The following is a 12,572-nucleotide window of genomic DNA, read 5'->3' on the forward strand; positions in this document are numbered from 1 at the left end:
CTTGTAAATGTAAAAAAAAAAATCTATTCAAATCCAGCACCAATCTCAATCCACTTTATATCCAGCAAATATGATTTCTTCCACGAAAAAGGAAAGTCTCCGGCTTCATTTTCTACTCTTCTTCCGGTTACAGAATGGATAAAATTACCACTGGAGTTAACGACGTTTTGTAATCGGAAATGGTAAATTGGAGGAAAGGTCCTTATGCTTGGTGAAACTTTGTAACAAATTCTACCGTTAGGGAACTTTTTTTGCTAGTGTACACCGTGAGAGTGATATAAGTTCTCTACCTTGTTTTGGTAATCAATTTGAAGATGGCAAGTGGTGGAGAAGTAGTTTGGTTTCAAAATTTTCCACAATATTTTCCAAAGGTAACTTAAAAACTTGGTGTCACAGTTAGAACAATGGTTTTGGGTATTCCATGTAGGCGAACTACTTTTCTAAAGAATAGATTAGCCATTTGTGTGGCATCATTAGTTTTGTCACAGTATGAAATGAGTCATCTTGAAAAACCTATCAACAACTATAAAATTAGAATCCTTGTGGTTAATTTTGGGTAACCTCACCATAAAATCCATAGAAATATCGACTATGGTGCATTAGGAATGTGCAAAGACATATTTGAACTATGTGGACAGTGGCGGACGTACGTTTGTGTTCTTTGTAGCAACGGGTCATGTGCCCCATATTCACTTTTTTTTTTGTTTTCTTTAACCAATTTTATGATAATGTCTATTAAGTATTAACTAACTCAAATTCTACGATAATCCCCCCCCCCCCCCCCCCCCCCCCCCCCCCACCCCAGCTAATTCAATTTCTATGGTAGTGCCCCTGGCTATAAATCTTTCCAGATCCGCGACTACCTTTATCCCACAGAACTTTGCAAAATTTATGATAGGTTTTACGTATTTGTATAATTAAGATTTTATTAAAAATTAGTTGAAGGTCATTTTTGATTGTTAGGTCTCATAAATTATATAGTGAATTACTAGTTAGATGTATTCACTCTATTATTATTGTTATTATTTCTGCAAATGAAAACCAATGTATGATGCTAGATATCACCTACTTTAACATGATAATACAACCTTCTATTAAAAAAGGAGAAGAAAAAGACAAGTCAAAACAAACACACCACTAAGATGGCCATAAAAGTGAAACCCAAAACTTGTAAACTTTAGCCTCAAAAACATTCTCTCTCTCTCTCTCTAAGTCATCATCTCTTTGAACTTATCAGGTCAGTTCATCTTCTTCCCCTTTTTCTCTATCTCCTTGTTTCTTCTGCAATTACTTTCTCTTTTCTTTTCTTTTTAACTTTTTTTTTTGCTTTTTAGTTGATGTGTTTATTAGGGTTTTCTTTTTTGGACTTTTCAACGGTTTATATCTTTCCACCTTCTAATTTCTTTGAATTTTTGTTCCTTTTTAAAAAGGATGTCTGGCTTTTTAGAGATCAGCTCCCTAATACCTTTTAATTAGTTGATCTGGAGACTATATATTGAAAAAGTATATGGTTCCTTCTATTGGTCTTGTAGCACTTTTCTTGCTCGATTATACGTTTAGAAAGTGATCGTTTGTTCCCACTCTCTCAGATCCTCTATTGATTTAGCCTACATCGTTTTATATATTACATAGTTACATGAATATTTCTCTCTACATAGGTTTTTTTGTTCATATACTTGTTACTATGTTCTTTCAATAAGTTTAAAAAAAAAAAATTATTGTATGTGCGACTTGTGATAGGTTCCACTTTTGCGATCGTTTGTTCCCACTCTCTGAGATCCTCTATTGATTTAATCTACATCGTTTATATATATTACATAGTTCCACATCCATGCATATATATATATATATATATATAGTTTTTGGTTCATATTTTTGATACTATGTTATTTTGATAAGTTAAAAAATTATGTGCGCTACTTGTGATAGGTTCCACTTTATGATCATGCTTTTATGTAATCACAGGGGTTGATCATATGTCTAACAGGGATTGTATAAATTATAAGTGAAGTACACATCATGGACCATCATCACTATACTCATCATGATCATGATCAATACCAACATCATCAAATGACTATTACTAACAATAATCCCTACAACACCATCATCACCACACCACCACCAAGAACAACAACAGTGGATTCAACAACAATGATAATGGATGCTGAAAAGAAGATGATGACGACGATGACCAGTAGGCCACAAGAACTAAGAAATTGTCCAAGATGCAACTCAAGCAACACCAAGTTCTGTTACTACAACAACTACAGCTTAGCACAGCCTAGGTACTTATGTAAGTCTTGTCGGAGATACTGGACTGAAGGTGGCTCTCTCCGTAACGTCCCCGTAGGCGGTGGTTCTAGAAAGAACAAGAAGCTTCCATTACTACAACCTAATTCCTCCTCTTCTTCTCCGGCCAAGAATCTCCCGGATCTCAACCCTCCTTTTGCCTTCACATCATCATCATCAACATCAACATCATCAAACCCTAGCAAGAGTGCCCATCGAAATAATAATGACCTCAGCCTCTCCTTCTCCTATCCTACTATGCAAGAAGACAAGAGAGCTCAAGGGCACTATGGTCACTTCACGGAGCAAGCTATGTCAGGAGGGCAAAACTGTCTTTTCGCAGCTCCCATGGGAATGATTCAGTTTCGTCAAGATTATGGTCATGACCACAACAATACCGATATTGGGTTTTCGTTAGATAGTAACAAGGTAGACTCTAATAATCAGAATAACTTGCTTGTTAATGGAGGAGGAAGTAAGCTGATGTTTTCATATGGAGATCGTGATGAACATCATCATGACCATGAGAGACACGATGATGGTAATAAGAAGAGAGAAAGTGGTTCAAGCAATGAGCTATGGAGTGGAATCATCCTAGGTGGTGATAGTGGTGGACCAACATGGTGATATTGGTGGACCAACATGGTGATATTGAAGAACATTGTCAAAAGGAAAAAAGACAATAAAGACAAAAACAAACAGTGACGAGCAAAAATATGTGATTAGATTTTGGAGTTTTCAGACCCGGAAGAGTCGCCTTGGGAGGAGCATGATGATTCTTCTTTCTGCTTTTTATAAATTTCTCTGTTCATTTTCTTTGTCTTATTTGGCTTTTCGTTTGCTTCTCTAGGACCTTTAAAACATATATGTCAAATCCATATTATTATAAATATGGTCTCTTCTATCATATCAAAACTTTATATGATCAATGTTAATTTAGTGTTCTTTTTAATTTAAAACGAATTAATGATGAATTGATTAGTCTATATCAATTAGGTTTCATTTTTATTTGCATGTGAATTTCATAATAACCATCAATATACTAATTACTCAAAACTTTAGTTGCGTAGAATTTTTTTTTTTTTGTAACTGAGTTGTGTAGATTTTATGGTGGTAATCTTTCTTTACAAAAATAATCTTAAGAACGTGAATAGATTTGGATATATTTAGATATACATTGTGAAATGTTTATTTCTATACTATTAGTTTTCAGATTATCACTGTGTTAAAAAAAAAGACTTATGTGAGACTTAATCCCGAAAGCAAAGTCTAATTTGGAAACTAAGGAGACCCAATTGTCCATGAAGGGAATTGCGTATCGAATACAACACACTGTGACAACAAATTTAACATAAAATTATTCCATTCACAGATGTGACATAGTCTGCTTATTATAACACTATTCCGTTCACAAATGTAACATAGTATTCTTATTATATTATTATTTTTGTAATGAAAAACACACACAACAATATACCTGCTCCAACTAAAGACTATTCCAATCACAAATCGTTTTCTCAAATACCCACTGAGATTCTATTTTTATTTGTTTTTATTCTCAGTGAGAAGACCGACGATGACTTCGGTCTTTGCATTTTTTACCAAATAGAAACACTCATAGATAAAATCCTGGAAATATTAGTCAAAAAAATCCTGGAAATATTGATCATTTTCTTACTTTAAGTGGTATCAGTCTGAATTTTAGAGCATAATTATTGGGAATTTTAAGGGTAGAGTTCTTACCGGAATATAAGATCTCGTCTCTTAACTTTTAACTAAAAAGACTAAGAACTAGTTCTTAAATAAAAGTTTTAAAAACCGATTTTTAACTTTTTTAGTTAAAAGTTAAGAGACGGGTTCTTATATTCCGTTAAGAACCCCTCTCTAAGAACCTCCAGTAATAATAGTCTATATGTTTTTTTTTCAATAGTCTATATGTCTCAATAATACCCTATACCTCAAATTAAGCATTTTAGACGCTAACTATTAGATTACTACCATCCACTTAACGCCTACCATCCACTTAACGCCTACCATCTTTTCTACACTAATTAATTAAAATGCACAAGACGAAGACATCAACAACCACCTTTGTATTTTTTTCAGTGATTGTAAGTTGTACCATTTACTTTTAAGGAAAAATGTCAAATTATACTGACTTGTCACCAATAGTAGGATTCATATATATTTCAACAAAAAGGATGGTGCTAAAAGATGCATTAACTTAACTAATAACACAAAATCATGCATAAATTTCAGTAGTGGTGCTACTAAAGTAATAAGAGTAGCTAAGAGCATGATTATGGTGGTGGATGGAGGGTTTTTACGCGTGGATTCCACCATCGTTTTGCAAAAACCGTGTTTCAATATGTCGCCAAATAAGAAACGTTTTACAGGGGTTTGTTGTACTATTTGCGGGCCCCACAGACACGTGGCGGCCCGCGATTGGTTTATTTTTAATTTTTAATTTTTTTTTAAATCAGAAAACAAAAAAGAAAAAGAAAAAAAAATTTAAGAAATCCAAAAACGTTTTTCACCGATAATCATGCCCTGTCTGTGGTGGCTCCAGTGGGATTTTCGAATATAAGTGGGCATTTGATCCTGTTGATCATGGGATGGATGTCAGGAATTGGCTCTTTACGGGCCTTAGGCTTGGGCTTTATGGCCTTCCTCTCAACCCATTACGTCGCAACTACCTTTTAAATGGCAGTGGCTGGTTCGTCTCTCTAGTGCTTAATCCATTACCCGAAGACGCAACTTGCGATCGAAAACCTCAGATAATGGAAGAGAAAGCTCCTCATTGCCTATCCCAATAGATCTCATAATCGATATCTTCTTGAGGCTGCCGTTGAAGTCAATAGCGATATGTACTAATACATACCAAACCATGGACATAAAACATTGCCGGTGATATGTAACCCTAGCACCAGACAAGTCTTGCATTTACCCAAAGTGAAGACGAGGAGACTTGATGTGTGGAGCATGTTTGGAACAGTTCAAAGTATTGTGCATGACACAGTTCAAATCTTATGATCGGATTGATAAACAGTTCAAAGTATTGTGCATGACACGGTTAAGGATGGACGAGATTTTCAAGAGCATAAAGTTCTGACATTAGGAACTCGAAACCCGTCATGGATCGAATGCTCGAGTTGCATACGGCATTATGATTATTCACCACCTGTAGAGATATGCATCAATGGCGTTTTGATTATTTTTGCTGCTATGTTTTTAAATTTTTATTATGAAATCAAATCTAGATGTTTTACTTTTTGTTAATCGCACTTTATAAAACTTCAACGTTCATTCACTTACATTTTTAACAAACAAACAAACTATACTCGGTGCTAGTTTTGGATACTCAAAATAAATCCTGCAGAGTCTTAAATCAAGTAATATTTGCATGGCAATGATTTAGATTATTTTTGGCGGATATACCAATTAGATCTTTTAAAAGAAATATTTCATTCATGACCTAATCCCAAAACGATCGATATATGTATAAACAAATTCTATAAGACAAAAGAAAGGAGTTTTTTTTCTTTTTCTCAACAAAAGAAAAGGAGTTAAACCGCTCTTTTAGTCTTCTTGTCGCATCGCCAACAAAAGGTAATAAACTGAAGAGCACTTCACAAAATAGTTTCACAAGACCCAATAGAGCAACCCGAAGTAGCCGATATTTTCTTCTTTGTATTCTTCGGTTAAGTTTAGACAATACAAATAATAACTATATAAAAATTAAATAAAAATCTTGATAAGTGATAATATATTTTAAGTACGTCCACTCAGGGCAAGATAATATTTTGATAAGGAACCAAACAATTGAATTGGGTTTATTTGACCTAAAATAAAGTTAGGTTATGTCTTTTTTTTTTTGTAACACATATTTTTCCATAAATAAAGAAGGCCTCAGACCCATTGTCGACCCACTAAAGATTAGAAACAAATGAAGCAGAAAGAAAGAGTTTGGCTAATCGATCGGCTTCCACATTGGAAGACCGAGGAACATAAGCAAAAGAGATCTCGACAAACACAAAAGAGAGTTCTTGTATATCTTTGACGATACCAAAAATCTCTTTCACCTGTGCGTCGTTGTTGATAGCTCTGATGAGCGTTGAGTTTTCAGAGAGCATTCGGAGCTTGGAGAGCTCGAGCTTCACTGCATCGATGATACCTGCACGGAGCGCAAGTGCTTCCGCAACAATTGGTTTGATACACTGCGTCGGTTATGTCCCTCTAATTGGTTTGATACATATATGTACCACATCCAAGGATTGTAACTTGTTATATACAATATTATTAAATTAAAGGTACTGCTGTAAGTCAAAACGTACCACTTGCATATAGTATCTTTGACATCAGTTATAGTGCATGTAATAGTAAATTCAAGTCGAGCTTCATTGCATGAAAGAAGAAACAAAAATAAGACAAATAATTAAATTAGTTTCGTGATACACGGTGAATTAACCAAAAGGAATATGCGAAAAGCTTTATTTGCGTAGGACCATCCCATCCACTTTTCATGTGTTTACTTGATGCGAAATCGTGTATGTAGTACGCATGCAATAAACACAAACACGCACACGTATCTTTGATATCACTTTATTAGTGGCTAGTGCATGCATGTTATAGTAATTTCATTCCACTAATTTATTTAATATATGCGTGTATGTGACTATGATAACACTGAGTACAAGTGAGGTAGTTAGGGTTTGATACGTAAAACTCTTCGACTGTCTTTTAGATGTGCAAATTTTATGAATTGAAACTTCTTATAACTTGTGACATTTAAATGTACTATTATGTACGAAGGTGTCAACATCAGTACGTAGTTACGTACTAGTGCGATGACGACTCTGCAACTTTATAATTAGGCCACTCCATATCCAAGTGGAGAGAGTGATTAATGACATAAATAAATAGATAACGAATATTATTATTTCACTACTAAAAATGATTTCAAGAACATCGAACGTTAACTATCTGGCACCCTTATAATTTCTATATATGTAACGCCCCAAATTTCATTGCTCAGCAAACAAAACATTCATTCCACCCTATTTAGGGTTTAAGGTCGGGTTCTCGGGTATAGTTACATGGCATCAAAAGTAGAAGCAGGGAAGCTAGAGTGGAGGATAAGTGTTGACAATGAGACAACAAAGAGACTAGTTCCTAAGTCAGGACCTAGTGAACGGATCTTTATTTGGCTAAAGGGGTTGATAACGAAGACTTGGAGGATTGGGGCAGATGATCCGGCCAAAGTGGTTCACTGTCTGAAAGTAGGACTTGCACTTTCATTAGTCTGTATCTTCTATTACATGAGACCTTTGTATGATGGAGTTGGAGGAAATGCTATGTGGGCTATCATGACCGTTGTTGTCGTCTTTGAGTCCAATGTTGGTATGTAAACCAAACCCTAACTCAATAGTGTTTTTTTGTTGGTCAAAAACTCTATGGTTTTCAACTTTCTTCTATAGTGAGTGGAAACTATGTTGACCTATATGTATATGTATCTCCTCCATGTACAATAGGAGCAACATTCTCCAAATGTGTGAACAGAGTGGTGGCAACTATATTAGCTGGATCACTAGGCATTGCTGTTCATTGGGTTGCAACTCAATCAGGAGAAGCTGAGATTTTTGTGATTGGATCCTCTGTTTTTCTCTTTGGTAATGCTCAAAACCCTAAAAATTAAGGATTTGTCTTTCTTCACTTGCAAGTAACCAAAAAAAAAGAAACGATCTTTATTAAATTTTCTTTTGTGGGTTTGATTCTTGGCAGCTTTTGCAGCTACTTACTCGCGGTTTGTGCCGTCATTCAAATCCAGATTCGACTATGGAGCAATGATCTTTATCCTCACGTTTAGCCTTGTCTCAGTAGGGGGTTACCGAGTAGATAAGCTGGTTGATATGGCTCAGCAAAGAGTGTCAACCATTGCAGTTGGAACATCTATATGCATTATCATTACTATCTTCATATGTCCCATCTGGGCAGGAACTCAGCTTCACCGTCTTGTTCAACATAATTTTATAAAGCTTGCCGACTCGTTAGACGGTAAGGGTATAAGAAAATAAAAAACTTGTCACGCAAGGTTCCCTCATTATTAGCTAATATCCGCGCTGATTATCATTAAAACTGCAGGCTGTGTGGCAGAGTACTTCAAGAAGAGAGACGTCTCGACGAATGAGAATGAATATGAAACTAACACGAAGGTTCAAGGATTCAAATGTGTACTAAACCCTAAGGGAACAGAGGAAGCAATGGTAACTTCACATATTGTTTTTTGGTGATAATGTAAAGTTTTTACCTTACTGATTTGCAGTTACTTATGGCTATTTTTTTGTTAATCTCTTAAGGCGAATCTAGCCAGATGGGAACCTGCACATGGAAGCTTTAACTTCAGGCATCCATGGCAACAATACGTAAAGATAGGGGCTGCTATGCGGAGATGTGCTTATTGCCTTGAGAATCTTAGTATCTGCATGAACTATGAAACGGAGGTAACCCTTTCACATGTGTTATCATAGTTCAGACGCTGTGAAACTAAAACTAGTGTCTTCTGCTTTCAACAGGTACCAGATCAGGTCAAGAAGCATTTTAGAGAAGCCTGTATGAAACTCAGCGCAGCTTCTTCAAAAATCATGAGAGAATTAGCGGATATCTTGAAGAACACTAGAAGATCTTCAAAGATGGATTTTCTAGTGTTTGATATGAACTCAGCAGTACAAGAGCTTCAAGAGACCTTAAAAACTATTCCAATCCAAACCAACAAACCTGAAGAAGAAGAAGAAGTTCCATCTGCTGAGGACAGAACCATACCGATGACCCTACATGAAGTCCTTCCAGTTGCCACTTTGGTTTCCTTGTTAATCGAAAACGCAGCTAGGATTCAAACAACTGTGGAAGCAGTAGATGTACTCGCAAGTCTTGCAGATTTCAAACAAGATTCAAAAAAGAAAACTGGGGACAACAACACTAACCAACCACCACTAAGTTCTTAAATCACTTTCAATTACACTACATGAAGATCTTAAACCAAGTTTTCATGTATATATATATATATAAGCCTTTTAGTATATGGTTAAGGCCAAAAAGCAAGTTATAGAACTAAATCTTGATAATGAAATCTAGAAAATCCTTACAGTGTCACCATAGAAAAAAAAAACAAGATCATAGCTAAACATTGTCACCATAGTCTTATGTACATGATAGAATCTATGTTCACTTGCAAACGCAAGACTCAAACGCCTTCACCGTTTCTTGAGGGTTTTAGTGCCGAGGTTCAGAGCCAAATCCTCAACAGGAACCTTGATCACATCGGTTCTAACACCAATGTCAGTAGCATACCTGCTCATACAATACATCCCAGCAGTGACCGTTGCTACACCAACAGGATTGGGAATCAACAACGTGAGAGGCGAAGAGAGGAGCGCAGCCAAAGGAGCGCCGAGAATAGAGCTGGCTTGACCGCTTCTCCCAACACCGTTCTTATCAAGAATGAGCAGCCCCGTCTTGCAGTAGAGAGCAAAGTCTTCGCAGTTGTTCTGGAAGATGTCGTAGTTGCCGAACCCGTTCTGGAGAAGGTGCATTGATCTGTGGACGACTGTTTGAAAAGGATCAGATGGAGCGGTTGTGCAAGTGCCACCGCGGACTCTAGTCAGGAACATGGATGAGCTGACACCGTAAGTAAAACGGTAGAGAGAGCCGTTCTTGAGGAAACAGTCGAGGCAAGAGAGGAGTACTCCGCTGTTCGGTTGTTTGAATCCACAGTCAGGGTATGTTGGGCAAGGGGGTTCTGAAGAAGAAGAATCATTATTAACCTCTGAAGAAGCTGTAGAAGAAGAAGAAGCTTTCAAGCTTTGCTCAGGTTTGAAATGAACCACCTTACAACCACCAACAAACACACCTGTTGAAAAATGCCAACCAAAGCTATCAATCAACATAAGCATCACTAAGATTGAAGATCAGTCTCATTCACAACCATAAAGTCAATAACTTTGAAATGTAAACAAAAGCAATCAAAATCTCTTTGCTAATCACTATTGACTATGTAAGAGCAAGTAAACATCATAAAGTCAATAGCTTTGGTAAGAGGAAACCCTAATAACCACAAAATCGGAATCAATTTCACCAATTAGCAGACAAAAGATCATAAAGTCAATAACTTTGGCTAGAGGAAACGCTAATAACCGCAATTGAGAGATCAATTTCACCAATTAAGAAGAACCCAAATCGAGGATGATGATTCATTACCGTGGTGAGAGTAGGCGAAGACGGCTCGGTAAGTGTAGATGTGATCGCCAGGTTTAAGCTCGTCTCTATCAACCTTATTCGTAATCAGATTCATTGCTTTCTTTCTCCCTTTGCTTTGGAGCAGAGGAGGATGATGAGGAGATTCTGACGTCAGCGGCGGAGATCAAACGAAGCAGGAGGTTAGTTGAACAACCTCCGTTACGGAATATTCTAACGGCGTTAACTTTTAGTGACTGACGAACTGATGACGACTGCTTGCTTGCAGGGGTGATATGGTAAATGTAGCATGCGTGTTTAATCGCCCTATCGAGGCTTTTGTGAATACGACGACGTACGGTGTTCATCTAGGATTCTTAAATTAATTTTGTTAATAATGATGGTGACAAAAAAACATACAGATGATATGGCCAATGATTCTGCTGTTTAAGCAACAAGCTGATTAATGAATATGTCTGTTTATTAATTTTTATTATGTTTCTACTGAAATAATGATACATGAAATAATATTTTTCCTAACAACTTTTAAAAGAAGTTTGTAAGAAAGGTATGGTTACACGTCACATATGAAAGATCTCTAACATTGGACTCTGAATGGGCTTAAAGGGTACGTTTTACGGCCCAATAATCGAATAAGGCTTGAGTCTTTCTCTTTTGACTCATTCATTGCCTTCTAGTTTCTTGATGTTTTGTTTGTCAACAACTAATTGATTAATTAACCAACAGTGATTAACATTTTTAATTGATGGAATACGCATATCATTAATCATATTTTTTACTTTCACATAGGAATATAACAGATGGAGTTTTTTATAGTATAATCAAATATATAATTGCACACTCTAAAGGCTATTTAAGCTATATGTATGATTTGAATTTTGAGATGAACAAAAAAAAAACTAAAAGCGTAGTGGAGCTAGAGGAGAACCAATTCAATAATGAAAGAAACTTCGAGGAACCTCACTTTTTGTTGTAACCGATGATTATATTTATTTAAAATCGAATATGCTTAACAATTAATATGCTGAAACCAGGCCGCAGATCTTCAGACAGCACTCCCACTGACAGATGTTCGCAGAGAAATTAAAGAGTCTTTAAAACTAGTAAAGAACTTTTGTGTGCTTTCTCATTGGTTATCTGTCTTATTAAAACCTTGAATCATTTGACTTTGCTTCTCTAATTAATTTAAAGAAACCAACGTTAATTTAATATACTAACTAGGATAATACCTGCGTCTTGCGCAGGATGAGTTTATTTGTATATATTATCGATAGTTTATTTTATATATTTGATCATTTTATTTATATAAATAAAATATTTTTGTTGTTATTATATTTTCCGATGGATCAGATCAATTTTTATTAAAAATAATGGAACAAAACTATAATTAATACATCATGGGTTCATCAGATTGGACGTTAAACAAATTATCACATAAAAACTTTATTTTTTCCATCGAACACATTCTTGAAAAAAGTGAACAGTATTGTTTTCACAGTTGAATTATTTTGACTTTTATCTTCCATATGATTTTGAAAGCTTTCAAATCAACCATCGAATTGATACATGTCATTTTAATGTTTTTAGTCGTATACTTAAGGAAAACTTAAATTTTTGTAATTTAAAGTTGTTTTAAAAAATTCAAAATATAACATATAAGAAAAAATCTAACACATAAGAAAAGTATAACATATAAGATGTCCTCATTTTTATATTTTAAAGTCGTTTTAAAAAATATATATATAACATATAAGGTTTCCTCATTTTTGTAATTTAAAGTCATTTTAAAAAATTTAAAATATAACATATAAGAAAAAATCTATTTTTTTTATTATATGGTTAATGTGATTGTTTATTTTTTTAATAATATAAAATTAAACAAAATGAAGAAGGATGCAAAAATTATTATCAAATCTTTATTATTCATAATCATTAATTGCCATATATATGTAAATCATATTAGGTAATTTCGTAGCTTTTATTTAGGGAAAGAATACACACTTCTTATATTTTAGGTTAATATAATGTTC

General features: G+C 35.1%; 3 protein-coding genes and 1 long non-coding RNA gene across 5 annotated transcripts; 3 read left to right on the forward strand and 1 right to left on the reverse strand.

The window, feature by feature from the left end:
• Window positions 1–1,120: 1,120 nt before the first annotated feature.
• LOC125593234 (dof zinc finger protein DOF4.1-like) lies at window positions 1,121–3,244 on the forward strand. Of its 2 annotated transcripts, none has more exons than XM_048769537.1 (2): window positions 1,121–1,237; window positions 1,966–3,244. In XM_048769537.1, the coding sequence occupies exon 2, from the start codon at window positions 2,020–2,022 to the stop codon at window positions 2,917–2,919; it is 900 nt and encodes a 299-aa protein (XP_048625494.1). In that variant the 5' UTR covers window positions 1,121–1,237; window positions 1,966–2,019; the 3' UTR covers window positions 2,920–3,244. The 2 variants fall into 2 exon arrangements, with proteins under 2 accessions (XP_048625494.1, XP_048625495.1); XM_048769538.1 differs by having other exon boundaries at window positions 1,155–1,237; window positions 1,988–3,244.
• A 4,017-nt stretch (window positions 3,245–7,261) lies between these two features.
• Window positions 7,262–9,409, forward strand: LOC106436311 (aluminum-activated malate transporter 10). Its single transcript, XM_013877264.3, has 6 exons — window positions 7,262–7,692; window positions 7,824–7,961; window positions 8,074–8,346; window positions 8,434–8,555; window positions 8,649–8,792; window positions 8,865–9,409. The coding sequence occupies exons 1-6, from the start codon at window positions 7,389–7,391 to the stop codon at window positions 9,291–9,293; spliced, it is 1,410 nt and encodes a 469-aa protein (XP_013732718.2). The 5' UTR covers window positions 7,262–7,388; the 3' UTR covers window positions 9,294–9,409.
• On the reverse strand, window positions 9,392–10,783 carry LOC125593235 (protein LEAD-SENSITIVE 1-like). Its single transcript, XM_048769539.1, has 2 exons — window positions 10,546–10,783; window positions 9,392–10,198 (listed from the first exon to the last, which is right to left on the reverse strand). Exons 1-2 carry the CDS (start codon window positions 10,637–10,639, stop codon window positions 9,543–9,545), a joined length of 750 nt encoding a protein of 249 aa, XP_048625496.1. The 5' UTR covers window positions 10,640–10,783; the 3' UTR covers window positions 9,392–9,542.
• Window positions 10,607–11,008, forward strand: LOC111200318. Its single transcript, XR_007329174.1, has 2 exons — window positions 10,607–10,724; window positions 10,811–11,008. It is a non-coding gene; the product is annotated as an uncharacterized LOC111200318 (long non-coding RNA).
• The last annotated feature ends 1,564 nt before the right edge of the window (window positions 11,009–12,572 follow it).

This window comes from Brassica napus, chromosome C9 (genome assembly GCF_020379485.1).
Source record: "Brassica napus cultivar Da-Ae chromosome C9, Da-Ae, whole genome shotgun sequence".
In the NCBI taxonomy this organism is placed as follows: Eukaryota; Viridiplantae; Streptophyta; class Magnoliopsida; order Brassicales; family Brassicaceae; genus Brassica; species Brassica napus.